The sequence below is a fragment of the Carassius auratus genome, linkage group LG30F (assembly GCF_003368295.1).
Source record: "Carassius auratus strain Wakin linkage group LG30F, ASM336829v1, whole genome shotgun sequence".
Lineage (NCBI taxonomy): Eukaryota > Metazoa > Chordata > Actinopteri > Cypriniformes > Cyprinidae > Carassius > Carassius auratus.
The window spans coordinates 1,111,685-1,137,840 of record NC_039294.1 but is presented as its reverse complement, the minus strand read 5'-3'; the positions used below and the strand labels follow the sequence as shown (position 1 = coordinate 1,137,840).

The window sequence follows — 26,156 nt, the reverse complement described above, 5'->3', positions numbered from 1 at the left end:
GTTCTTCACAATGGTAGTTATATTCATAAGGAAAAGCAAAGCACTCTCAAAGTTTAGATGAAGGAAAATTCTTGGGAAAACAATGTTTTCACTACAAATCATGGCAATATTTACAACACACACACACACACAATGAAAGAAGCATCAGTATGGTACTGACTTTGTGGCTGGAGTCATTTGCTGAAAAGAACAGAGGAGAAAAATAACCATTAAACTCATTCAATCACCTCATCACTGGCTAAATATACATAACACTGATCCCGAGGCCCTCTGAGACAGACCAACAGATGGATGAAGCTTGATTTTCAATTATGGATATGATTTTTGACCATAAGCAACAATTTCAAGTTAAAATACCTAAAATTGGATTTATTTCTTTCAAACACACAGATTTGGTGAACTGGAGTGGTGTGAATTATTGTGATGTTTTTATCAGCTGTTTGGACTCTCATTCTGACGGCACCCATTCACTGTAGTTGATGCATTTGATGAGCAAATGCTGAATTTCTCCAAATCTGTTCTGATGAAGAAAAAAGGGTGAACTATTCCTTTAAAAACACCATATTGGTCTGACAAAGAGAAAAACTAAATTAATCCAGAGGAATTCTTTCCATTCAAACAAAATACAATATCCAAAACCGGGCACACACAGGGCTGCATTAAGGAGGAATATGTTTTCTCTACAATTGCCTATAAAAATAATAAAAAAACAGGACTGGCATTGATTTTAATCTATAATGTACAGCTGTATGAGGATAATGAGGAGGATTTATCACAGTTTATGAGAGAGGGAGGATAAAATCCATTCAATGAGTGCAAAGTATGACGAGAAGCATTTGGTTCTCATCAGTTTTCTCTCCCACATCTGTAATATTTTCCTCTTCCTCTCCTTTTTCAGACACAGCGTTCAGCCATTTAACAAATAATATGTTTAGAATGAAATGCTTGTATACTGTGCAGAATATACTGCATATTTTGGCACTCGTAGCAGGTTATATCCCATGAATGCTATGTGCACATACTGCAAAAATAGCAGTATGACTACTATAAGTAGTGTTCCGAACAGTTAACGAGAAGCAGAATGGGTTTATTAGGTGATTAAACTCTAATCTGTGCTGATGGCAGGCTGATATTATGCTGTTAATGTTATTAGCACACAAAAAACAAACTAAATCACAACAAACATGCTGATTTGATGATGTGAGTGGCAGAATATGTGTGTGCATCAGCACATGTAATTAGAGACGTAGTTCATCTGCGTAATAATATCAATCAGCACTTTAAAACCATCATTAAAATATGAACCCCACACAAAATACATCTGAGCTTCCCCTGGGGCATTATCCAAGGGAGAGCCCTCAAACACACACACACACACACACACACACCAAAACACACAACAGATAGCATTACACAGAGCTAAATATACAGGCAAACATCAGAGCCACTGACACCTGCCTATAAACGCACAGAATCTCACATACGTCACTGCGTGAAAAGAGATACTGAGAGATGCTGCGAGTATGAAAGAAAATTCCAGAACATTAGTGGCCTAAAGATCCCCCACGAAAAATTATTAAAAGCATATAGCATATAAAGTATAAAAACTATGTATTCATTGAAAATGTACAATGGTACAAATGTATATTTGATAGATGTACTTCCTACTTTGGTTGGGTTTAAATGTTGGCATGACTTCTGATAACTCCATATGACGTTGAGCCAAGTATTCAAAACTCACCTGTTGTGTACTTATGGTTTAATCCATCCAGCTGAAGTGCATGTTTGGACTTAACCATGTTACAAAAAGGGGGACATCATGGAAACCAACTAAATACAGTTTTAAATTTAAATTCAATGTTTTGTTCTCAGTGACAGAGTCTGCTGTTGGCAATATGAAGATGTTCAAAAAAAGGTGATAGAGTTCAACGGTGCATTTTGGAAGTAAAAACTTAATCTAAAATCTATGATTTTTAGTGAAAACATCTGAATATTTAAAGATAGACTGACCGTGAGCTCAGTGGTTGTTTAAAAATAGTATATGCATTCAAAATCATAACCTGTGAGCCATAATTTAGTTTAAATAAGTCTAGTGCTGGGTAATTTTGTAATTATATTAGAATTATTTTGTCATACTGTATGTTGTAGTTTGAACTGCGATATGACATTTGAAAACATCTCATATTACTATTACATCTAGACACAAAGAACAAATGTGCTAATGGAAATGCAAAAAAAAAATGGAACATTGTAGTAATTTCTAACAACAAAAAACATTAAAGCCTTTGCTAAAACAGCTTAAAATTGTCTGATTTAGCATAAGCTGTTGTTTTAACTTGTTCTGAACAGTGTTAAATACGTAGAAAGTTTTAGTAATTGTGTTTTAGCTGAAAAATGCCTTAAAACCTGCTAAAACCATCTAATAGACCCAGTAAATCAGCTTATACTGGGTTAAGATGCTTTTTGTACCAGAGATTTGTTTACATCATTTACAAAGTTTTATCGCATGTCTACTCTAAGAATTCCCTTCTATTGTAAGTGAACAGCCTTGTCTCTTTGTCCTTACTCACTTTTTGAAAATATTTTCTGAATATTTTTTTAAAGATATTTTCTGAAACATTTATGGAGAATACAAACTGGAAAAATGCTTCCAGAACCTAGCCCACTGAAAAAGCAGTTGTCACGTTTTGAGTTCAGCTCTATGTTGGGTGGAGCACTGAAGTGTCAATTTAAACTCTTACCCATTCATGTGAAAGCTTTCACCCTGGCTTTCCAGCAGGCCCCGCCTCTGGCCCATAGCAACCTCACAAGCATTCTCATTGGAGTAGAGATTGATGGGTGTGTTATACACTGAAGGGCGGGGCACCGCAGGTAGATGATTGGGTGAGCCATCAGTAGGAGTGGCCGGAGCCTGTGGATTAGGGTTTTGAGCTGAGGAGGCGGGTGCAAAAGCAGACACAGCGGACGGAATAGAAGCTATGTGTGATGACCCTGCCCCTGCAAACGGGCGAGCACTCCTATTGGAGGATGAAGTGATGTGGGTGAAGTTTGTGATGTCAGAGGAAGATGGAATGGAGGTTGTCATGGAAACGGGTTTGATGATTTCCACGGAATAATCCTAAACATGGAGGAAAGCACATGCAGGACTCAAAACAACAACAGCAACTCAAAGTCAAGGCAACAACAAATGGATTATACAATAGAAGCTACACCACTGGAGACCTAAATAATGTTGGTCAGTATGTTCAGAATGGAATATTAGCTGACCACTTCCTCAATGCAGTATATATTGTTTTAGAAAAAAGTATGCAAGACAGAACAGATTATGCCATGATAAATATTTTGGTCATTTGACTATAGCTTGAATGCAATGCAGTTCACTTTGCATAAAATGGTCTGCCAAATGTAAAAATGTAAATGCAATGCATAAATGTAAATAATCATATCTATCAGGGATTAAACATGCCTCGTAATGAGGAACGTGCATTATGTGACATCGAAGAAGCACACCGTTTCACTATATATATACATATATATATATATATATATATATATATATATATATATATATATATATATATATATAAATGTTCGGTAAACATTGTTCTAGTATTCTATTCTGAACACAACCTAAATGCAGCATGTGACTTTTAGCAATTCAAGACAGATAGCTGAAAGCAACAAGCACACTTGTGTTTGCTACAAACATGCACAACTATAACTCATGCATACATATAGAGCTGTGTGTCTGTCTCAGAGGGGATGAATGACATATACACAATACTCCAGTGTGTGCTCTGGCTGGCTGTATGTGTGTATAAAGCTCATACCTTTGGTGCCACATCTGGTTTTGGAAGACTGGAAGCTCTGGTGGAACACAAGCAATGGACAAAAGCATTAATGAATCTTCTGTGAACACATCTAGAGCTGAAGGTGGCAGAACACAGGGAACATCTTAATGTGGTTTGCTGTAAAATCATAGGCCTGTATTAATAATGCCACGGAGCGACCGCATGGAAGTTTGCAGAGTGGTTCTGAATTAGTTTCGCCTGCAGGGGAGACAGAATTATGTTTGCATCCTATAAAGAAACCAGGTTTGGTTTTAAACTAGTGGTGGTCAAAAATGTGGAATAATTATGAAGTCTCTTATACTCAACAAGCCTGTAATTATTTGATCAAAAATACAGTAAAAAACAGAAATAATATGAAATGTTAAAGAAGAATTTTCTATTTGAATATTTTTTCAAATGTAATTTAATCCTGTGATACAATGATTAGTTTTCAGGATCATTACTCCAGTCTTCAGTGTCACGTGATCCTTCAGAAATCATTCTAATATGCTGATTTGCTGCTCAGCTATTAATAATAATTCTTATTATTATTATCAATTTAGAAAACAGTTACTAAAATTAAGGAAACTATATAAGGAAAAATGGAAAGTTACAGCTCTTCCTGAAACTGACTATACTTCCTTTGAATCTGTTGCTTTGCAAATCAATGGATTTGTACCAACTATCATAGCTATTGTTTACAGGCCTCCGAAGGCCAATTCTGTATTCCAACAGGAATTTTCAACATTTTTAACTTCTCTTTGTTCATTGTCTCCAAACGTGGTTTTGGTTGGTGATTTTAATATCCATGTGGATAATACAGAAAATTCATGTTCTAGAGAGTTTTTATCATGCCTAGATAGTTTTGGACTACAGCAATTTATCAATGTCCCAACTCATTCAAAAGGTCATACTCTAGATTTAGTCTGCTGTTCAGGTGTGATTCCTGGAAATTGCACTACTTCTGACTTATCACTGTCAGACCACTTGCTGGTGTCTTTTAATGTTTCTTTATCTGTGTTCAAGCCTAATTTGAGTCGTACAATCACATTTCGTAATATTAAGAAAATTGATCCCTCAATCCTTGGGGAATGTTTGTCCACACTTCCCCACAAAGACCTTTCAGGGAATCTTGAAGATTTAATCCAGCATTATAATGACAATCTTCAAATGATCCTTGTCACTTGTGCTCCATTGAAAACCAGGAATGTTTCGTTTGTCAACTCTGCACCCTGGTTTACATCGGATCTTCGTCTGCTAAAAGTCAAAGGACGTCGATTAGAACGCTTGTACTCCAAGACTGGACTTGTAGTTCATAAAGATTTGTATGCTGATCACATGCAAGTTTATAAAACTGCTCTTTCCACAGAGAAATCAGATTATTATGCAGGTTTAATTGGATCTGGTGTAGGAAACCAAAAATCTTTATTCTCTGTGATTAACACTATTTTAAAGCCACCTGAGTGTTCTAACGGGGATATAAACTCTACAGAATTGTGTGAAGCATTTATGCTCTTTTTTAATAAGAAAATTGAACACATCCATCAGCAATTGGTTTCACCAAACCCTGATCGGAACAAAACTCATTCTAGCTTTGCGCCATCTCCCTTATTTTCATTTTCTGTTTTTAAAATTCCAACAGTTGAGGACATTTGTTCCATTGTACAAAAATCTAAATCTGTCACCTGTCAATTGGATCCATTACCAACTCACTTGGTTAAAGCTGGTTTATCATTTCTTTCCTCTTTAATAACTGATATTATGCATGCATCACTTCTTACTGGCACTGTCCCTACTGCACTTAAAACTGCTGTTATAACGCCTATTCTTAAGAAACCTGGGACAGACACAAAGAATCTTGCTAATTTTCGACCTATTTCATATCTACCGTTTCTGTCAAAAATCCTGGAAAAAATTGTTGCTCATCAGCTCCGTGAACATCTCTCTTGCAATAATTTATATGAGCAGTTACAATCAGGGTTTCGTGCTTTTCACAGTGTTGAAACTGCACTTGTAAAGATTTCTAATGATCTATTACTAGCGGCTGATGCTGGTCTTCTATCAATACTTATACTTCTTGACCTTAGTGCAGCATTTGACACCATTTCACATCCTATACTTTTGAGCAGGCTGGAATCTATTGGAATTACTGGTATGGCTTTAAGCTGGTTTGGTTCTTATCTTACAGATCGCATTCAATTTGTACAACTTAAACAGTTTAAATCAAAACCCACTTATGTTGTCACTGGTGTTCCCCAGGGCTCTGTTTTAGGACCTCTTCTGTTTATTATTTATCTTTTACCTATTGGCAGCATTTTTAGGAAATATGATATCCACTTTCATTGTTATGCTGACGACACCCAACTTTACCTGTCTTCTAAACCATCTTCTAAGTTTCCCTCTTCTGCTCTTGGTGAGTGCTTAAGTGAATTAAAAGATTGGTTTTCAAGTAATTTTCTACAATTGAACAGCAGTAAAACAGAAATTCTTCTTGTTGGTTCAAAAAATACAATAAGTAAGTCGAATATTTCTTCTCTGGAAATAAATAACTGTTCTGTTCCTCTATCGAATCAGGTCAAAAGTTTAGGTGTCATTTTTGACACAACTTTGTCTTTTGAATCTCACATAAATAGTGTTACCCGTTCTGCATTTTTCCATATTCGCAATATAAGTCGTCTGCGCCCTGTCCTTTCACTCAGGAGTACTGCTACGCTTGTGCATGCTCTTGTAACATCAAGAATCGACTATTGTAATCCATTGTTCTATGGGCTTCCTTCCAAATCTCTTCATAAATTACAGTTAGTACAGAATGCTGCAGCTCGAGTCATTACCAAAACTTCCACTTTTGAACACATTTCTCCTGTTTTACAGAAGCTGCATTGGCTCCCGGTTAAATTCCGTGTGAATTTTAAAATTTTACTTTTAACTTACAAAGCACTTAACAATCTGGCTCCTTCATATCTCCATGATCTTCTTCATATACACACTCCTTCCCGCACTCTAAGATCTGCTTCTGCACTTACACTTGTTCAGCCACGCACTCTGACAACTTCTCTGGGGTCACGAGCTTTTGGCTTTGCTGCTCCCCATTTATGGAACTCTCTTCCTGTAGAAGTTCGCAACAGTTCTAGTCTCTCAGTTTTTAAATCTCATCTTAAAACATATCTGTTTAGACAGGCTTTTATGTAATTTAATGTTTGTTGTTGTACTGGTTTGATTGAGTAATGTCTTTTTTTTTTATGAATTGTGTAAGGTGTCCTTGAGTGCCATGAAAGGCGCCTTTAAATAAAATGTATTATTATTATTATTAAAATTAATATTTTTGAGGAAACTGACACATTTTTCAGGATTCTTCCATGATTAGAATATTCAAAAAACAACATTAATTTGTAACATTTTAAATGACTTTATTGTGGCTTTTGAATGGTTGTGTTTGATTTTGATTATTATTATTTTTTTTTATGAAACAGCACAACATTAAAAATCATAAATGTTTTTTGCAAAGCTTATCAGCATATTAGAATGATTCCTGAAGGATCATGTAACACTGCAGACTGGAGTAATGATGCTGAAAATTCAGCTTTGCATCATATTACATTTTAAAATATATTCAACAGAAAAGTGTTATTTTAAGTTGCAATAATAATTTACAATAATGTTTCTGTATTTGTGATCAAATAAATGCAGCCTTGGTGAGCAGAAGCCATTTAAAAACTCTCAATCATTCCAAACGTCTGACTGGTAGTGTATGACATGGTGTGTTATTAAACTCAAACGATGCTTTGACAGTAAGCGATACTGTTGCTGTGCATGTGTGTGTGAGGCCAGCGGAGCGCTTGAGTATTAGTTACCATCTCTGAGAAGCTGAACTCAAGACCTTCTAGAACAATCTCACACATCTCTTAGTTTTTATTTATTTATGAATCCCTTTGACCTTTAAAGATGCTCCTAAAGGGAGGTTTTGTCCGATTTAGCTTCTGGGTACAATTTTGTACCTAAAATACAGTCACACACATCTTGAAGAGTGTAATATAATAGGAGATGGAAGCATTTGCTCCTACAGTATATGTGTCTCATCTTTGTTTCTATGTAAACACACACACACACACACACGTGACCATGGTGAGTTCATGAGAAGGCTGTGTATCCCTCTACGGAGGTCTTTAGCGCGAGCTGATCCGCTCAGATGAACATGAGCACTCACACGCAGCAGTTATGAGCTAATACTCTGTTCTTAGTATCACTCAATATAGATCCACAGGAGACCAGCAGAACAACGCCAGAGAGAAAGAGAGAGAGAACATAGTCTGATTTAATTCTTTTTAATTTGTAAACTACATTTTTTTTCATGAATTTATTTCATGTTCAATGAAATTTGATATTCAGTCTTTAAATATCCTTCCTAGCAAAAGTTGGGCCAATCACAATGTTGTAAGGAACCAATTTCTTGCATCGAATGAAATAAGCAAATCAAATGAATCCAGATATTAAAATACAGTGATATTAAAAACAATGCCACAGATTAAAACACCTCAAAATGGCTTTGATATACACTACTGTGTATATAAGATTTTTCTTTAAGAAATTAACATTTTTATTCAGCAACAAAGCATTAAAATGATCAAAAGTGACAGTAAAGACATTTCTAATGTTACAAAAGAGATTTTCAAGTAAAGTCTATTCTTTTGAGCTTTTCTATTCATCAAAGCATCCCAAATGTACACAACACAAACGTTTCCACAAAAATCTGTGCTTTCCTGTCAGCTCTACACTGTCCTCTCACAATGAATGCATAAAATGCCCATAAATATAACTTTAAAAATAATTAACACGCATCATGTTTATAGATAGATCAAATTCTTAAAACATTCTGTCATTCTACAGTATTATAATGACAAAGAAAGAGAGAAAATACACACACACACACATAATGACAAAAATACCAGCACAGGCAATAACCCTGCAATGAGAGTAAGTCTTAAATTACATGTGGAACTGTTTATTAAGTTAATAGTATTTAATTGATAAACAAAGAAGGTCATTCTTACATTCATAAACTCCTTAGACCATTTTATTACACTCGAATGAACAGCTTTTTGTGTGTGTGTGTGTTCGTTCATGTTTAGACAGAAACATACACAATCCCAGCAAACAGGAAATGTCCTCAGAACTTTGGCTTTGGTTTCTTACTTGTCCACCGTGAAGTTTCTGTGATATTCTGGTCTGAAGCACAAGTTCCTCCTTTAGTGCAAGTCTGTGGGATTTCTACTACTACTATTATCCACTATGTGAATACCATAAGTCTGATCACTTACATTACTACACCTTTACATCTGTAGCACAAACGGTGTACATCTGCTCATCATGATACTCTCTCAGAGCATCTGTTTGACGTCTCGTTTATATCTCACACCCTGAGACTGCAGTCTGATGCACGACTTGCTGATTTCCCTTCATTAATAACTAAAACTCTTTCAAACTCCACTTTCCTGTGTGAATGAACATTTGTGTCTGGGTGAGAAAAAAACGGAACAGAATATCCCATCTGTGTTATCTTAATAAGATAGCAGTGAGATAAATGGAGAGCAAAATGAAACTCCTGCTTCTCAGACAAGTCATATGTTGACATTGGGTTGCACGATAAATCGGATTTCTCTCAATTTATTGAACATTTATTTGCCTGCTGGTGATTGTTTATTTTAATTTGGCATATGCATTCTCTTGCATTGAACACAAGCCTCCACAAGTTTTCAAGGTTGCAGTTACAAGATTTCAAGAGTGTAAATCCACCATTCAGAGCTTTTTTACATAAATCAATACATTTTCTGTCCAACGGTTTACTTAAGGTGCGGTCAGAGTAGCCTTTGAACGTGCGAAATTATTTCGGACGCCACTGCGAATATGGGCGGGAGCAAGATATAACGGTTTCCCCTCAGTTATTACAACATGGATTAATCTGTGCTTGTACTGTGTCTTTTGCGACGGCATCGAAAGCGTCTTATTATATTGTACTCTCCGTCTCTCTCTCTCTATAAATATATACACACTTAACAATAAAAAATTATAGAATATGTCCTCATTCAAATGTACCATCTGTTCCTATTTCCATTGAAACTGCGAACCATGCGGCTTCTTTTTATTATCTTTTAAATATGTATTAACGTTATATAAAATAGGATGCTGCGCTACGGCTAAAATTAGCACTTCCTTCATTTTTTTAATTTCTGTACAGAGAGGTCACGCAGTATCGATCATCTACTGGTCACACGACTTCACGTGATGCGAATTCGCAGGTCAGAGTTCACCAAACTTGAACTTTCGAACGCAGCGAAATGCGAATTTTTTTGCATGAGCCTGCGTTTCCGGTCTGACGCATTCGCATGTGTATGTGTAACTGGTGTTTATAATTGACTCAATTTAATTTGCTTTCTTTTAATTCCTATATTGGACTATTTTTTTTTATAAATTCTATAAGTTTCATAATAAGAATGGGTTAGTGAACTCCACAAAATTTTGTTAATTTATTATTGTTTGCAGGTTAAAATTACATAATATTAGATTTGGGGAACTTTTTCTTTGGATTCTGTCTGGGGAGGGAATTATATCAGTGGAACACATCCGGGGTTTTCCCCGCGTGCGATGTGCGATAGCCTCAGTCCACCTGTGTGCGAGGCTAAGGAGCACATGTATTATTGAGCTCTCCCTGTAATTGACTCTGGTATGATGATATTTCTTGTCCAAAATGCGTATTTATCGCTGGATTCATGTGATTTATTCTATACTAGCACTTGATTGTATTAGTTATGATGGAAATGTATATTTTGAGGTGTTATTTGACCTTAACGATGTGCATTGTGACGTTAACTAATTAGCATCATATGCTTAGTGTGCCAGAGAGGGAGAAGCGGTCGCCTTTTTGATCCACTGATTATTTCTTCTCACTACAGGTATGTTGTTTAATTGGTTCTGTTTTATAAAAGAAAAGAGATTTAGTGACTGTGAATGTATTCAATGTAGAGTGTTATGGGAGAAAATCTGATTTAATGACTCATGCAGTGCTTGACGCACGTGGTGCGGCCTACAAATAGTACAATGCTAAATGTATTAATTGATTAATTTAGATATGTAACATAGGAATACTGATTTATTCATACAAATGCTATTATTAGTTTTATTTCACTGCAGTGTGTTATAAATAATAATGTATAAGTAATGTATAAATACTGGAATCAATGCATAAGTTAATGTTATATATATTTTATATCCAATGTAATATTGTAATCTATTTATTGTAATATTTTATACCCTTACCTTGTAATGTATTAATAGAAATGTGATGTATAAGAAAGACAGAGACATATTGTAAACAGTATAATTTATTTTTCATAATTGTATAATCTCAGTCCACCTGTGTGCGAGGCTAAGGAGCACATGTATTATTGAGCTCTCCCTGTAATTGACTCTGTGTGCCAGAGAGGGAGAAGCGGTCGCCTTTTTGATCCACTGATTATTTCTTCTCACTACAGTAAAGGAAAGTGCTAAATCTCACCGAAGAGTGGTCGTGTGGTCTCTGTGTGTGTGAGGGTGACCGGTCCAGACATGCTACATAAATTTGGTGCCGTGACCCGGATGCGCCAGATCTGCAGTAGCTGATCGCTGGGGTTTGACAACGCCGAATCACAACGCTTCTGAAATCATCGGACAAAGACTCTTCATCGTTGACGTTTTGCTGGTGGTGTCTGGACGTTGAACTGAGTAACTGAACTCTCGCTTTACATTACTCACACATTGGACTTTACACTTTGCGCATATTTGAAGGTTTCCTTTTTTTTTTTTTTTTTTCTTTATTTCTGTATTTAAAAGTGAATAACAGTGAAGTCATTTTTTTTCTCGTGTTTTCATCAATCTACCTTTCATATGGCAGAAGGGGGGTGGAACGAAGATTTAGTGACGCCACATGTTGGCCGGGGTCGTGGGTTTTTTGGGGTACCTGAGCCTGTAGTAGGCAAACCACGTGTTTTGGTGTTTGATTCTGCGACTATTTCGGACATGTCAGATAATGAGTCGAATAAACCAAAGTCTTCCACTCCTGCCAATGTTGGTTGTGACAGTGTTACACAGCAGCTGCGCGACCTCATTGGCGAGCTTGGAAACCAGATTGGTGATTCAATTGTTTCACGATTGTTAACTAGCCAGAATTCTGTATTACCTGATTCTTCTCCATCGGTAGAGCAGCAACCTTCTGGGTCCATACCCCTGTCTACAAGCCTTGATTTGTCTAAGTTAAACCTGATAGTAAAAGCTGACATTAGAGAACCACAAATGTTCAGGGGGGATGGTAGTGACAAATGCTCCATAGTGGAGTGGATTGAACAGATGAATGTTTATCTGACCAAAAAGGGTTGCAACAAAACTGATAGTGTAGAAGAAATACTGAACCATCTATGTGGTCGGGCAAAAAGCATTGTTAAGGTTAAGCTGAAAAGTAGTCCAGTTGTTGTACTTTGTCCCGAAGTTGTCTACGAGGTACTGCGGCACTATTTTAGCGAGAGCCCTGGCTCGTGCCAGCCGTTGGCCGACTTTTATGCCACGCAGCCGAAGAAAAGTGAGCGCCCTGTTGATTATTGGGTCAGGTTGAATGAGGCAGCCGAGCTAGCAGACACTCACCTGAAAAGATTCGGTGGCAAAATGGAAAACATGAGCTCAGAAGTTTCAATGATGTTTATCAGAAACTGCCCTAATTCTGACCTTTCCAGTGTTTTTAGGTGTAAGCCCATAAGCAAATGGTCTGCAGAGGAAGTCCAAGAGGCCATCGATGAGTATGAGAGGGACTGTAAGTCCTGGAAACCAGGTTCACCTCTGCCTAAGGTCGTAGTAAATCAGGCTGTTGTTACAGAGGAAGCAGTCGGAAATCAGGTAGCTACTGGAAGCGAAAGTGTGGGTGTAACCTCACCAGTATGTATCACAGGTCTTCACACTAAGCCAAATGAAGCAAATGATTCGGGCACTTTAGAGCGGGTGCTGAAAATGTTAGAACGGGTGTTGGAGCGCACAACCTTACCAGTTTCAGAAACAAAACCTCGAACGTCACCGTGGTATCGAGCTTCTCCTTGTGCAGTGTGCGGAGACCGATCCCATTCGACTCACTCGCACTGCATGAGAGAAAAAAGGTGCCTTGATTGTTTTGAATTTGGTCACCAACGTAGGCAGTGTCACAGGGTTGTTGCCCGGGGCGTGGCCCAGACCAGCGATGATCAGGGAAACTAGATCACTCACATTGGGGAGAGGGCAGTGTGAGTGTCGAGAATCAACCTCTCATCAGCGAGGATGATCCTATGGTCATCTATAGTAACCAGTGTCAGACTGAGTCAAGCGGCAGTATTATCTTGTTCCAAAACATTGCAAAGCTGGAGAAAGCTGACAGTTTGTTTTATACCGATGTGTTGGTGAATGATGCAGTCGCTTGTCAAGGCCTGTTAGACACTGGTTCTATGGCGTGTACTATAAACGAGGAAGTTGAGCGCAGGTTGTTGGATGCATGTGGGACTCTTGAGCCTGAGCAGCCCCACACTGATGTGTTGCTTATCGGTTGTGGTGGTGTTCGGGTCAAACCTAAGTGTATCCATCAGCTGAAGATGTGCGTGTATGGATTTCCGGTTATTGTGCCTACCTTGGTTGTGCCAGGGCAAAAAGACCAGCTAATTGTTGGTACTAACGTCATCAAGTATGTCATGAGTCAACTTAAGCAGTCACAAAGCTACTGGCGTGTCATGAACCAGCCAAATTCTACAAGGGAACCCGAGATTCAACGTTTTTTGAGTATGCTGTCTGGACATGATAGATGGGAAGGTAGTAGTATTCCAACCGTTGTTGGGACTGCCAAGCTCACTCAGGCCGTCACGCTCTTACCTCACCAAGAGCACCTCGTGTGGGGTAGACTTCCAACCAGTTCCACGGTTTCTGTTGGTAGCACAGTGTTGATTGAGCCATCTAGGGCACAAACCCATAAGAAGAGTGTTCTTGTTGGACGTGCCATAGCTACTTTGCCTGGTGACAGATGGGTGCCGGTTAAGTTGATTAACCCATCCAATAAACCTGTAACTTTAAGACGTAATGCCAAAATAGCAGATGTTTCTCCCGTTTTAGCAGTTGAAGACCTCGATATGTGGCCTGGACATGATGATGGGGGAACTGTGAATGTGCAGAGCCAAGCTGTCTCCTCTAGCACAGGTGCAGTGGTTAGTTCTCCTTCTGGAATTCGTGAGGCACTGCAGGAGCTTGGTCTTAGCGATCTCGATATTGAGTCGTGTGAGGTCACTCAGTACTGGAAAGACAAGCTTCTGCAGTTGATCCAAGGATATCAAGATGTGTTTTCTAAACATAAGTTAGACTGCGGTAAAGCCAAAGAGTTTGTCCACAGGATTCACTTGTCAGATAACCGCCCGTTTAGACTTCCGTATCGACGCGTTCCCCCTGCTCAATATCAGAAACTGAGATAAGTGCTCTCTGAGATGGAAGAGCAAGAGATTATCCGCAAGTCTTGCAGTGAGTGGGCATCCCCGTTGGTCCTGGTATGGAAGAAAAGTGGTGATCTTCGCGTTTGTGTTGATTACCGCTGGCTTAATGCCCGAACCATCAAGGATGCTCACCCCTTACCTCACCAAGCAGACTGCTTGGCGGCCTTGGGTGGAAACGCAGTCTTTAGCGCGATGGATCTCACCTCCGGCTTTTATAACATCTCGATGGCGGAGGAGGACAAAAACCTTACTGCCTTCACCACACCGATGGGGCTTTTTGAGTTTAATCGCTTACCGCAAGGGCTCTGCAATAGCCCCGCTAGCTTTATGCGTCTGATGACGAACATCTTCGGTGATCAAAATTTCTTGACGTTACTCTGTTATCTTGATGACCTACTTGTGTATGCCCCAGATGAAGGTGAGGCCATTAGGAGACTCGAGATGGTGTTCAGTAGGCTCCGAGAGCATGGGCTAAAATTAGCCCCCAAAAAATGTAATTTCCTCCGGAGAAGCGTGCGGTTTTTAGGGCACATCATTGACAGTTCAGGGGTAGCAACCGACCCAGATAAAGTCAGCGCTATCGGAGCGGTAACAGAGACTGATTTGATGATGGAGGATGGGGTAACCCCATCCCAAAGGAAAATTAAATCTTTCCTTGGGATGGTGTTGTATTACCAGAGGTTCATCCAAAATTGTTCTGCCATTGCGAAACCCCTGTTTGCCTTAACAGCCGCACCAAGGGGTAAGAAGCCTCCGGAGAAGGGTGCTTCATTCAGGAAGTTGAGTCCTGGTGACTGGAAAGAAGAGCACAGTAGGGCCTTCCAGCAGTTAAAAGGTGCTCTGATGGATTCTGTGGTCTTGACGCATCCTGATTTTAGCAGCCCATTTATTTTGTCCACTGACGCGTCCCTGGACGGGTTGGGTGCTGTGTTATCGCAGGTTGCAGAGGGTGAGACTAGGGCCCGGCCTATTGCTTTCGCTAGCAAAGCTCTTACACGCGCTCAGGCAAAGTATCCTGCTCACCGCTTAGAGTTCTTGGCTTTGAAGTGGTCCGTCTGCGACAAATTCAGCCACTGGCTAAAAGGGCATGATTTTGTCGTATGGACGGACAACAATCCCTTAACTTACATTCTCACTAAGCCCAAGCTCGACGCGTGTGAGCAGAGGTGGGTTTCCAAGTTGGCACCCTATCGTTTCAGTATCAAGTACATACCTGGGAGTAAGAACATAGTAGCCGATGCCTTAAGTCGTCAACCCTTCGTTCACAACCGGGTCAGTCAGAGGCTGCTGGATGAGCCTTACAATACATTGCTTGAGGAAGCTGAACAATTTGAGAAAGAGACCGTGCAGGACGCATTTAGGCTTAGTGCTGGTATTCAGAGCATCGAATGTTCTCCTTCTGTAATGTCATGCCATTGTCCGCTTTCTAGTGCCGAGGTGTCTGCTGTGTTAGAGGGTCATAACGACTGGGAAGCAGGGGTCGAATCGAGAGCCGTCTCTTGGATTGCCCAAGACACCCAGTGTCTGTTGCCTCCTGGGCAATGCCCCTTACCAGTCTTCTCATTAGACGAACTTCGAGACAGACAGCAACATGATCCTTGTCTGTCCAGGGTCCTGTTTTATGTAAATAGGGGCAAGAGAGCCTCTCGTCGTGAGCGTGCTGGTGAGACGTATAAGGTGCTCAGGATCTTGAAGCAGTGGGACAAGTTAAAGATACTTGATGGTGTACTTTATCGTGTAACCAAAGATAATCTGACAGGAAAGAAACTGTTACAGTATGTTGTTCCCTCTTCTTTGATCACACAGGTCATGACCGGCATTCACGACGAAGCAGGGCACCAGGGCCAGGGTAGAACAATGCACCTGGCAAGACAAAGGTTCTTTTGGGTCGGGCTGGAATCTGATGTTCGCAGATATGTAAAGTGTTGCAAGCGCTGCGTTGTTAGTAAAACGCCTGAACCCGAAGGCAGAGCCCCACTAGAGAGTGTGAGAACATCAAGTCCAATGGAGCTGGTATGTATAGACTTTTGGACCGCAGAAAGTTCAAAAGGTCGTAATGTGGACGTGTTGGTAGTAACTGACCACTTTTCTCGGATGGCTCACGCTTTCCCATGTCGTGACCAGTCGGCAAAACAGGTAGCACGTCAGTTGTGGGATCGCTATTTTTGTGTGTACGGTTTTCCTGACAGGATCCACTCGGATCAGGGGGCAAATTTTGAGAGCCAACTGATCCGAGAGTTGCTGCAGGTTGCCGGTGTGAAAAAGTCCCGAACAACTGCTTACCACCCAATGGGAAATGGCCTTGTTGAGCGGTTTAATAGAACCCTAGGCAGCATGATCAGAGCGCTCCCGGCGAGGTCTAAGGAAAAGTGGTCCCAGTTGCTCCAGACACTGACCTTTGCGTACAACTGTACCGCACACGAATCCACAGGTTATGCTCCATTTTACCTGATGTTTGGTAGAATCCCGAAGCTGCCCGTGGATGTGATGTTTGGCAACATTGTAAGAGACTGTGAAATTGTTGGTTACGACAAGTATGTAAAGAGGTTAAAAGATGATCTAAAAGAAGCACTTACAGTTGCTCAGAAAAACATTGATGCCAGTCAGCAACATCAGGCTGAGTTGTATAATCAAAGGGCAAAAGGTCGTAACATTGAGCTGGGTGATCAAGTTCTGCTGGCCAACAAGGGTGAACGTGGGAAAAGAAAACTGGCAGACAGGTGGGAGTCCACGCTCTATAGGGTAGTTGCGCTAAACCCACAGTGTCACATTTACCGTATACGTAACACCAAGACAGGTCAGGAGAAAACTGTTCACCGCAATTTGCTGTTGCAAGCAAACTTCCTTCCACTTGAGTTTGGGGAATCTGAATCATTTGAGGACAGTGGTGAATCTGCCCTTAGCAGTAGAAGTTTATCAATGGATGTTGTTGGTTCTGCATCTGATTTGTGTCCTTTGTCGGAACGAGTCGCCAGTTGGGTTGAAAGGACCGCAGTTTCTGATGACCCTCAGCAGAGGTTGTCCTGCAGATCTGAAAGCCTTGAATCATTGAACGAAGTCTCGGAGTCAACCGGACATGAGCAATTAGCTGCAAAGAATGATTGTACCAAGGTGGAAAATACTGTAAGCAGTCCAGATGAAGGACAGCGCCGCGATTCTCGCAGTTCTGTTTCTGAGGCAGTTGGCCATAGTGACCATAGCGGTTCACCTCTTGAAGCTGTTGAGCCACCTCTTGGTTCAGGGGATATGGGAGTTCGGACCAGAGTAGGTAGGATTGTGAAACCAGTCAACAGACTGATAGAGAACATGACTCAATCTATCAAAACTCTGAACCCAGTTAGTGGGGTTGTAAGATCCTTATTGAGATGAGAATGTATGGTATTTCACTATGTTTTTTGTCATTTTGAGTTTTAAAATACAGCACATGTGAGTCAGTGTATTTCAGTATGTTGTTATTCCAGATCAGTGATGGAGTTTCATCTGATATGAATGGTGTTTAAGGCACCTTTTGCAGGTGGCTGCGGTAGGCCTGATCAACCTGCCGCACTCACCTTCCCTGAGAGTGGGAAACATTTTGTTGCAAGATGTTCTGGAAAAAAAAGGTGGTTTAATGACCTCAGTTTATACTAGGACCCTGTAATAGTCAAAATTTGTGAAGTTCAGGGCGGAGAATGTAACTGGTGTTTATAATTGACTCAATTTAATTTGCTTTCTTTTAATTCCTATATTGGACTATTTTTTTTTTATAAATTCTATAAGTTTCATAATAAGAATGGGTTAGTGAACTCCACAAAATTTTGTTAATTTATTATTGTTTGCAGGTTAAAATTACATAATATTAGATTTGGGGAACTTTTTCTTTGGATTCTGTCTGGGGAGGGAATTATATCAGTGGAACACATCCGGGGTTTTCCCCGCGTGCGATGTGCGATAGCCTCAGTCCACCTGTGTGCGAGGCTAAGGAGCACATGTATTATTGAGCTCTCCCTGTAATTGACTCTGGTATGATGATATTTCTTGTCCAAAATGCGTATTTATCGCTGGATTCATGTGATTTATTCTATACTAGCACTTGATTGTATTAGTTATGATGGAAATGTATATTTTGAGGTGTTATTTGACCTTAACGATGTGCATTGTGACGTTAACTAATTAGCATCATATGCTTAGTGTGCCAGAGAGGGAGAAGCGGTCGCCTTTTTGATCCACTGATTATTTCTTCTCACTACAGGTATGTTGTTTAATTGGTTCTGTTTTATAAAAGAAAAGAGATTTAGTGACTGTGAATGTATTCAATGTAGAGTGTTATGGGAGAAAATCTGATTTAATGACTCATGCAGTGCTTGACGCACGTGGTGCGGCCTACAAATAGTACAATGCTAAATGTATTAATTGATTAATTTAGATATGTAACATAGGAATACTGATTTATTCATACAAATGCTATTATTAGTTTTATTTCACTGCAGTGTGTTATAAATAATAATGTATAAGTAATGTATAAATACTGGAATCAATGCATAAGTTAATGTTATATATATTTTATATCCAATGTAATATTGTAATCTATTTATTGTAATATTTTATACCCTTACCTTGTAATGTATTAATAGAAATGTGATGTATAAGAAAGACAGAGACATATTGTAAACAGTATAATTTATTTTTCATAATTGTATAATCTCAGTCCACCTGTGTGCGAGGCTAAGGAGCACATGTATTATTGAGCTCTCCCTGTAATTGACTCTGTGTGCCAGAGAGGGAGAAGCGGTCGCCTTTTTGATCCACTGATTATTTCTTCTCACTACAGTAAAGGAAAGTGCTAAATCTCACCGAAGAGTGGTCGTGTGGTCTCTGTGTGTGTGAGGGTGACCGGTCCAGACATGCTACATATGAATGGAAGTCAATGGAAAGAAAAGTGCAGTGTGACCGCCCCTTTAATCTTCACAACCTGGCAACCATGCGCCTGCACTCTCTACATTAAAGAAAAGCCCTGATGAGCTGAAACACCAGAAAACATATCACCTTTTTTTGATTAATGACAATATTTATGACTTTTAATTATGATTAAATTTTTCGATCGAAATAATCAAGTTTAAACAGTTAATAATGATTATTTTGCCAAAAAAATAAATAATTGGAATCACGAATGGAATGGAAAGGTTCAACTGATGTTAAAGGATCTTGAAGGAACCATCAATGCCAATAAAGAACCATTATCTTTGAGATTGTATAGGCTCAAAAAATGGCATTAAATTCACTCTTAAAAACTAAGGCTCCAATTACAACCAGAATTGGTTTTCTACAGAACTTTAAATGGTACTGGTAACAACAATCTACAGTAAGTACCATTTCTTTAAACAACCCAGAAATCAGTAGACTGATCTGAAAACTATAATGAAACCTCAAGAATATTTTTCAAAGTATCGTTTATATATATATATATATATGAAAGAATATTGATGTATGATTGAATATTGATTTCTCTGTGAGCTATTCCTTTAAGATGCTATGTGGAAATCTGGGATTACTATATCAGTAATTAATCAAGAGAGCAAAAGGACATGAAGGAAGGTCATTATTATATTCTTTTCAAGTTCAAAACCATGTTGATCAGAATAATCTGAGGGTGGAAATTTAATTACGCTTTGAACTCTCTTCCAAATGTTGATTTTTTATCCCGCTGTATCTCGCTAATGGAAAATGGGATGTTATCCAGCTGTGAGATCCTGTGAATGCCGACACACACATTCAGGGATGTGCCGAAGTGCAGGACAGTGTTGTTCCGGTGAAACTGGATTCAGCTTACACTTTTAGACAGTTAAGAGCTTAGAATTCACAGAGAGAGAATTTAGAGATAAAAGTGCTTTTTAGGTTACAGAGTAATTTAATGCTTTGAGTGCAGTCACACACATGGCATACAAATCATGTTCATGTGAGGGCAAACTGACCATCCTACACAGTCCAGAACAGAAATGCAGGTTTTGCAACAGCTAAAGGACCTGATCGATTCACATTCTCTTTCTTGTTCACATTAGAAAAAAAGAGGATCATTTCTGTACCTTTAATGATTGTTTCCCACCTTGCTGCACTTGCGGTGTTCTTGTTCAAAACAGGGCTGGCCTACAACATTTTTTTACTGTTTTCCTATTATCACCAAATCTTGGATTCAGTCTCTTGCACAGGTTTTGTACTTATTTTTGGAACTGATTGATCTTTGGTACCATTGAGCTTATGTGCCTCTTTTTTGTGTGAATATTTCCATAATTATCCATAAATATATATTTTTTCACTCCAAAACAGAGGTGCATAAGCTCAGATTGATGAGGCCTCCGATTAATCAGTTAAAAAAAAGAAAAACAAAATGCTAATTGTAAGAAAACAAGTTAATTAAGTTAAGACCCAGTTTTTTATTGTTTTAAACATGAACTCACTTCATTTTGACACATTTTTCATCTCAGAATCTTCAGTCATTTGACTTTATCTTGAATTAAGAGTGTTTAGAAACGTATACTAGAAAACAAGACAAATATTTCCTAAATATTTCTTCCTAAATATTTAAGGAAGAAAAACAAACTGCATCCCACAATGCAATGTACTCAACTTGACCTTTCATTTCAAGCAAGTTTATTGATCTCCTTGCTTGACTCAAATGTAAATGTAAAACATTTGATACAAAATTGGTTTAAAAATGCAACAAAAAAATTATTGACAAGATGGTTACTTGAGAAACTTGTAAAATGAATCATGCAAATAAGGGCCTTCTGATGTAGCATACTACTGTTTGAAGTGTGAGTGGAGTAATGTTTCACTTTAAAAATAAAAAAGAGTATGCACTACACAGTAAGCTATGTTTCCACTCTGAATGTGCACACAGAAAGTGAGTCACACTAAACTTCAAAATAAACAATACAGTAACTAAGCCTAACTCTAGATCTGGCATCTTGTGCTGGCTCTGTCTCTCTCTGTGTCCCATTGATTACAAATGTAGCTAATGAAATATCAGTTATAATAGATGAATTACAGAGAAACATTTGTGTTCTCTCTGCATCTGACTCCAAATGTCCAAACTGTTTTTCTTTCAGAATAATCTTTCAGACATTTGGTACACAAGAGTGTTAACAGTCCAAATTCAGATATGCGAGAGTCGAAATGAAGTTCATCTGGTGAGAAAGTCGACTCTTAACAGGAACTTGAACAATATTAATAACACTACTAAAATAAGTGTACAGTATTATTACAGCTTCATTCATTCATTAGTGTCAGTGCTGATTTTTATGAAAATAAATACATTCATAAACATTTTCAGAAAACTTACCCAGATTCATCTAATACTAATTAAAGAACTTTCCACAGTGTATTTACAAGAAAATGCTATTTCAGTTTTTCTACTTCAAACTTTCAAACTTTAATATAACGTGTTACATGATGGTTCTATGTAATTGTTTAAAAAATGTACTAAGTGATTTTTTTTTTTTCTAAAAAGTTTTTCACTTAGAAGCTATATATTTCCCTTGTTCTTTGAGCATCTTTAACTCATAAATATTAAGCATAAATAAGCTCTTCGGTCTCTCTCTGGGAACGTGAACTCATGTCAGGGATTGTTATGATCCTGTGGTTACGCAAAAGTGGTTTGAAATGAAGTTTAGCTGGTTTAATTAAACCAAGCTAAACATGTCCTCCAATCGGTCAGAAAAACACCTCCCACAAACCCATATAATCAAGTAACCTGCATTCAACCCTGCTGTGAACGCTTGAATCGGATGCTATGTTTGACATCTTCTGTGCTTAGGAAGTTGTGTGGTCAGTTTAATCTGCGCTCTGATGAGGATCTGGCACCCGGCTGTGTGTTTAAGCGTTCAGAACCAGCGAGGATCATTTGTGTGTTTGGATGTGGCCTAACAAACGTCAAACCTGAAGCGTAACACAAAAACAGACAGATGCATAAACAACACATGCGCACAATCAAGAACACACACGCAAAAAGGGAATAAGAATTACAGGTTTTCGATGTTTAGCATAGTTTACGTGATTCAAGCCGTTGAGAGAGGCCGTTCAAGGGCAAAAAAACAACACTGAGATTTCACAATTCTTTTTCCCTAAAGTACTTTTGTTGTTGTTTCAGTGGATATAAACTCATTTAAGTTCATTAATGTGGAAACAGAAGCCTGTCGTGTCTCAGAACGGCCAATATAAACATCCTCCAAACACACACACACACACGTCAACACAAGGCAAGACCCTTCACTTCAGCCATCTTGGTTACAAGCAAGTACAGTACAGCTCAGGTTTACTAGACCGAAATCTAAAAAACTGACTGTAAAAAACATCAAAACGGGCAAATCTGACAACAGCATTAGAAATTATGCTTGCACAGTCTGTAATAAATTAAACAGCAATGATTTATCCCCTTTTTTTTTTATTACTAAATGCCCAGCTTTCCTCCTTTACTATTGCACTTGTGCAATGAGACAAAGAAAATGTATTTCCCCTTTAAATTAAGCTGCAGAAACAACTCAAAGGTTTAGAGAAAATGTGTAAATTGTCAAATTTTTTATGTTTTGGTATAAGAAGCCTTAAAGGGTTAGTTCACCCAAAAATCATAATTATGTCATTAGTAACTCACCCTCATGTCGTTCCAAACCCGTGAGTCCTCCGTTTATCTTTGAAACACAGTTTAAGATATTTTAGATTTAGTCGAGAGCTCTCAGTCCCTCCATTGAAGCTGTGTGTACGGTCTACTGTCCATGTCCAGAAAGGTAAGAAAAACATCATCAAAGTAGTCCATGTGACATCAGAGGGTCAGCTAGAATTTGTTGAAGCATCGAACATACATTTTGGTCCAAAAATAGCAAAAACTACAACTTTATTCAGCATTGTCTTCTCTTCTGGGTCTGTTGTGAGCACGAACGAATCATTTGATTTAACCGTTTTTCTTACCTTTCTGGACATGGACAGTATACCGTACACACAGTTTCAATGGAGGGACTGAGAGCTCTCGGACTAAATCTAAAATATCTTAAACTGTGTCCTGAAGATGAATGGAGCTTACTGGTTTGGAACAACTGGTTTGGGTGAGTAATTAATGACATAATTATCATTTTTGGGTGAACTATCCCTTTAAGAAATTTATATTATTAAAAAATGTAAATAAATAAATAATAATAAAAAATAATAAACAAATAAATAAATAAATAAATAAATAGACTTAATTTATTAATTTAATAAATAAATAAATTTATTTATTTAATTTATATATTTACTAAGTACATAATTAAGTAAATAAATGTAAATAGGAAAAACAACAAACAAATGGACTTCATGGAAAATAAATAAATAAACAAATGGAACTCATGGAAAATCAATCAATCAATTCATCAATCAATCAACAACTTCAAACCTTAAATGATTGATTGATTTGATTTATTTGCTAAATAAATAAGTACATAAATAAATAAACATAAATGACCTCATGGGAAAACAAACAAATAAATAAATGAACTTAATGGAACAAAAATAAGCAAACAAACAAATAGAAGTTATGGAAAATGGATCAATCGATCAATATCTTCAAACCTTAAGAAATGAGCATTAGAAATGTACCTGATATGAGCATCTGTGTGAGCTCATGGTAAGTATGATTAAGCATAGCAGCGACACTGGCTCTCTCACAGCAAACACAAACCAAAAATATCAATAAAATAATTCACTGCATGTGCTTTTAATTAACATGGAGCCTCTTGTTCTCTCTGTGTAATCTACTGTCATCTATGAGAATCAGCAGAAAGCCTGTAAAACTCCACATCTCTGCAGCTGGAGCCGAGTCTGGCATCTCCACAGCAGCTCTCCAATAAAACCCCAGCGTCCTCCATTAGTGCTTAAGATCCACAGACACACACTTCAACACACTCGAACATACAAACGGCTGGGCTCTCAGTGTCTTGCTTCTCAACAGTTTCAGATTCACACAAAAGCATTTAATGAATAAAATTACCCATTACCTGCAGGCTGCAGTAATTACAAATAACAGAAAATATAAGCCATAAGAGGTCAAACTAAACCCAAACCACGATGATAACCCAGACTAAAGCATACAGTACCACTGCTGTGCAGAAGACAAAAGACATGCCAAACATTTAGAATATAATGAAACATTTGTAAATGATATGTTGCTTGATATGGCCAAAACTTCAACAGGGCATGACTGCTGTTTTTTGAATGGCTGTCAGCGTAGAAAGATGAGAAACTTGACTTCTTGCAATACTCCTCCTAGTACATCAATTCAAACCTGTCTATTTTGCCAAGCTACAGAGTTCATGCATATTCTGAAATGTTTCTAAATGCAATTCATGCAACAAAAGTTTTCTTTTTCAGGTCAGCTACTGTCAAAACAGAGCAGCAGTTTGCCATGTTTAGCAGCTATCTGAATAATATCCAGGGTTAATTTTATTAGCTAAAAACCATAAAAAAGCATTACTTTAATAAATGAAATAAAATAAATAAAAATCTAAATCTAAAAATGTATGTATGTATACGTGTCATGTCTATATAAACTACATAGACAGAATTTAAAGAATTCATGAAAATAACAAAATTGCTAATCCTTTAACTAAAATAAAAAAGGGGGAAAAAAGGATTTTATTATTTTGTTATTTCATTATTTAAGTACTTCAAATTACACCAAATAAGCTTACATTTTTTAATATTTTATTTCATTCCAGGTAATTTTTTTAATGGTTTTAGTTTTAGTTAACTAAAAACCCTGGATATACAGTATGTAGTACCCTAGAGGCAACACTATGAATTGAACAGAAACATTTCAGAAATCCACAATGCTCGAAATGGAGTTCATCTAAACAGAAAAAATACTTGAGAAGTGAAGTATGAACCATGAAGAAGGTTTGCATACCACACTTCAGTCATTAACTTTTACGCACACACACACACACACACACACACACACTGCTGGTTTCAGATGTTGCTGATGCTGGTGTAGTTCTACTATTACTAATCCCCAGTAAAACAGAGAGAGTGATTTAAATCAGCACTACATATCAAAACAACACTCTGCACACAGTGGGTGAGATGAAGTGAACTGTCTCAAAAAAAAAAAAAAAAAAGGAAAAGACTTAAAAAATGTAAGATTTATGCTTTAATTTCATACTAAATAAATAAATAAAATATTTCCATTTATTTATTTATTTTTTACCACATATTTTTATTTAAGGGGTCATACGATGCGATTTCAAGTTTTCCTTTCTCTTTGGAGTGTTACAAACTGTTCCTGAATAGATAACATCCATAAAGTTGCAAAGTCTCAAAACCAAAGAGATATTCTTTATAAAAGACTCATCCACACCCTCCTAAAAGCCTCGTTCAAACACCCCCACATCTCTACGTCACCATGTGGGAAAATGTATACCTATAGGAATACGACACCTATCACGCCATTCCTATATAAGCTCTATTCAGTATTATTCAGCTGCTTTTTCTCTTGCTGAGGAGCAAATTACCCTCCTCCATCCCCAGCTCCTCCTTTCACCCCAGTCAGGACTTTGCTTTCTGATTTTCCTCGTTAAATCAGACTCCTTTAATCTTAAATATTGTGTTACACTTAAAAATCATTAAGTACATTAATGATATCTGCTTTGTTCTGTTCTGTTTTATTATTGCTGTGCTCATTCATGACAGGCTGCATAGATGTCTATCATTTTGACGACAGTGGTCCTGACATACATTTTTTTAAACGTCCAAAGAAAAAAGGCTTCATTGCATATCTCTCTTGAAAAAACCCACATTTGAGCATATT

At 38.0% G+C, this 26,156-nt stretch overlaps 1 protein-coding gene across 5 annotated transcripts in view; it reads right to left on the bottom strand.

Annotated features, from left to right (window-relative positions):
• Positions 1 to 26,156, bottom strand: part of pdlim5a (PDZ and LIM domain 5a) — a 59,144-nt gene that overhangs the window by 17,769 nt on the left and 15,219 nt on the right. For 3 of the 5 annotated variants that reach the window (XM_026240519.1, XM_026240520.1, XM_026240518.1), the window contains exons 4-5: positions 3,831 to 3,867; positions 161 to 180 (exon numbers count right to left, since the gene is read on the bottom strand). In XM_026240519.1, the coding sequence (XP_026096304.1) occupies positions 161 to 180; positions 3,831 to 3,867 (57 nt within the window). Of the gene's footprint in view, positions 1 to 160; positions 181 to 2,741; positions 3,119 to 3,830; positions 3,868 to 26,156 lie in introns of all 5 variants that reach the window. The other 2 variants (XM_026240517.1, XM_026240516.1) reach the window with 1 other exon arrangement.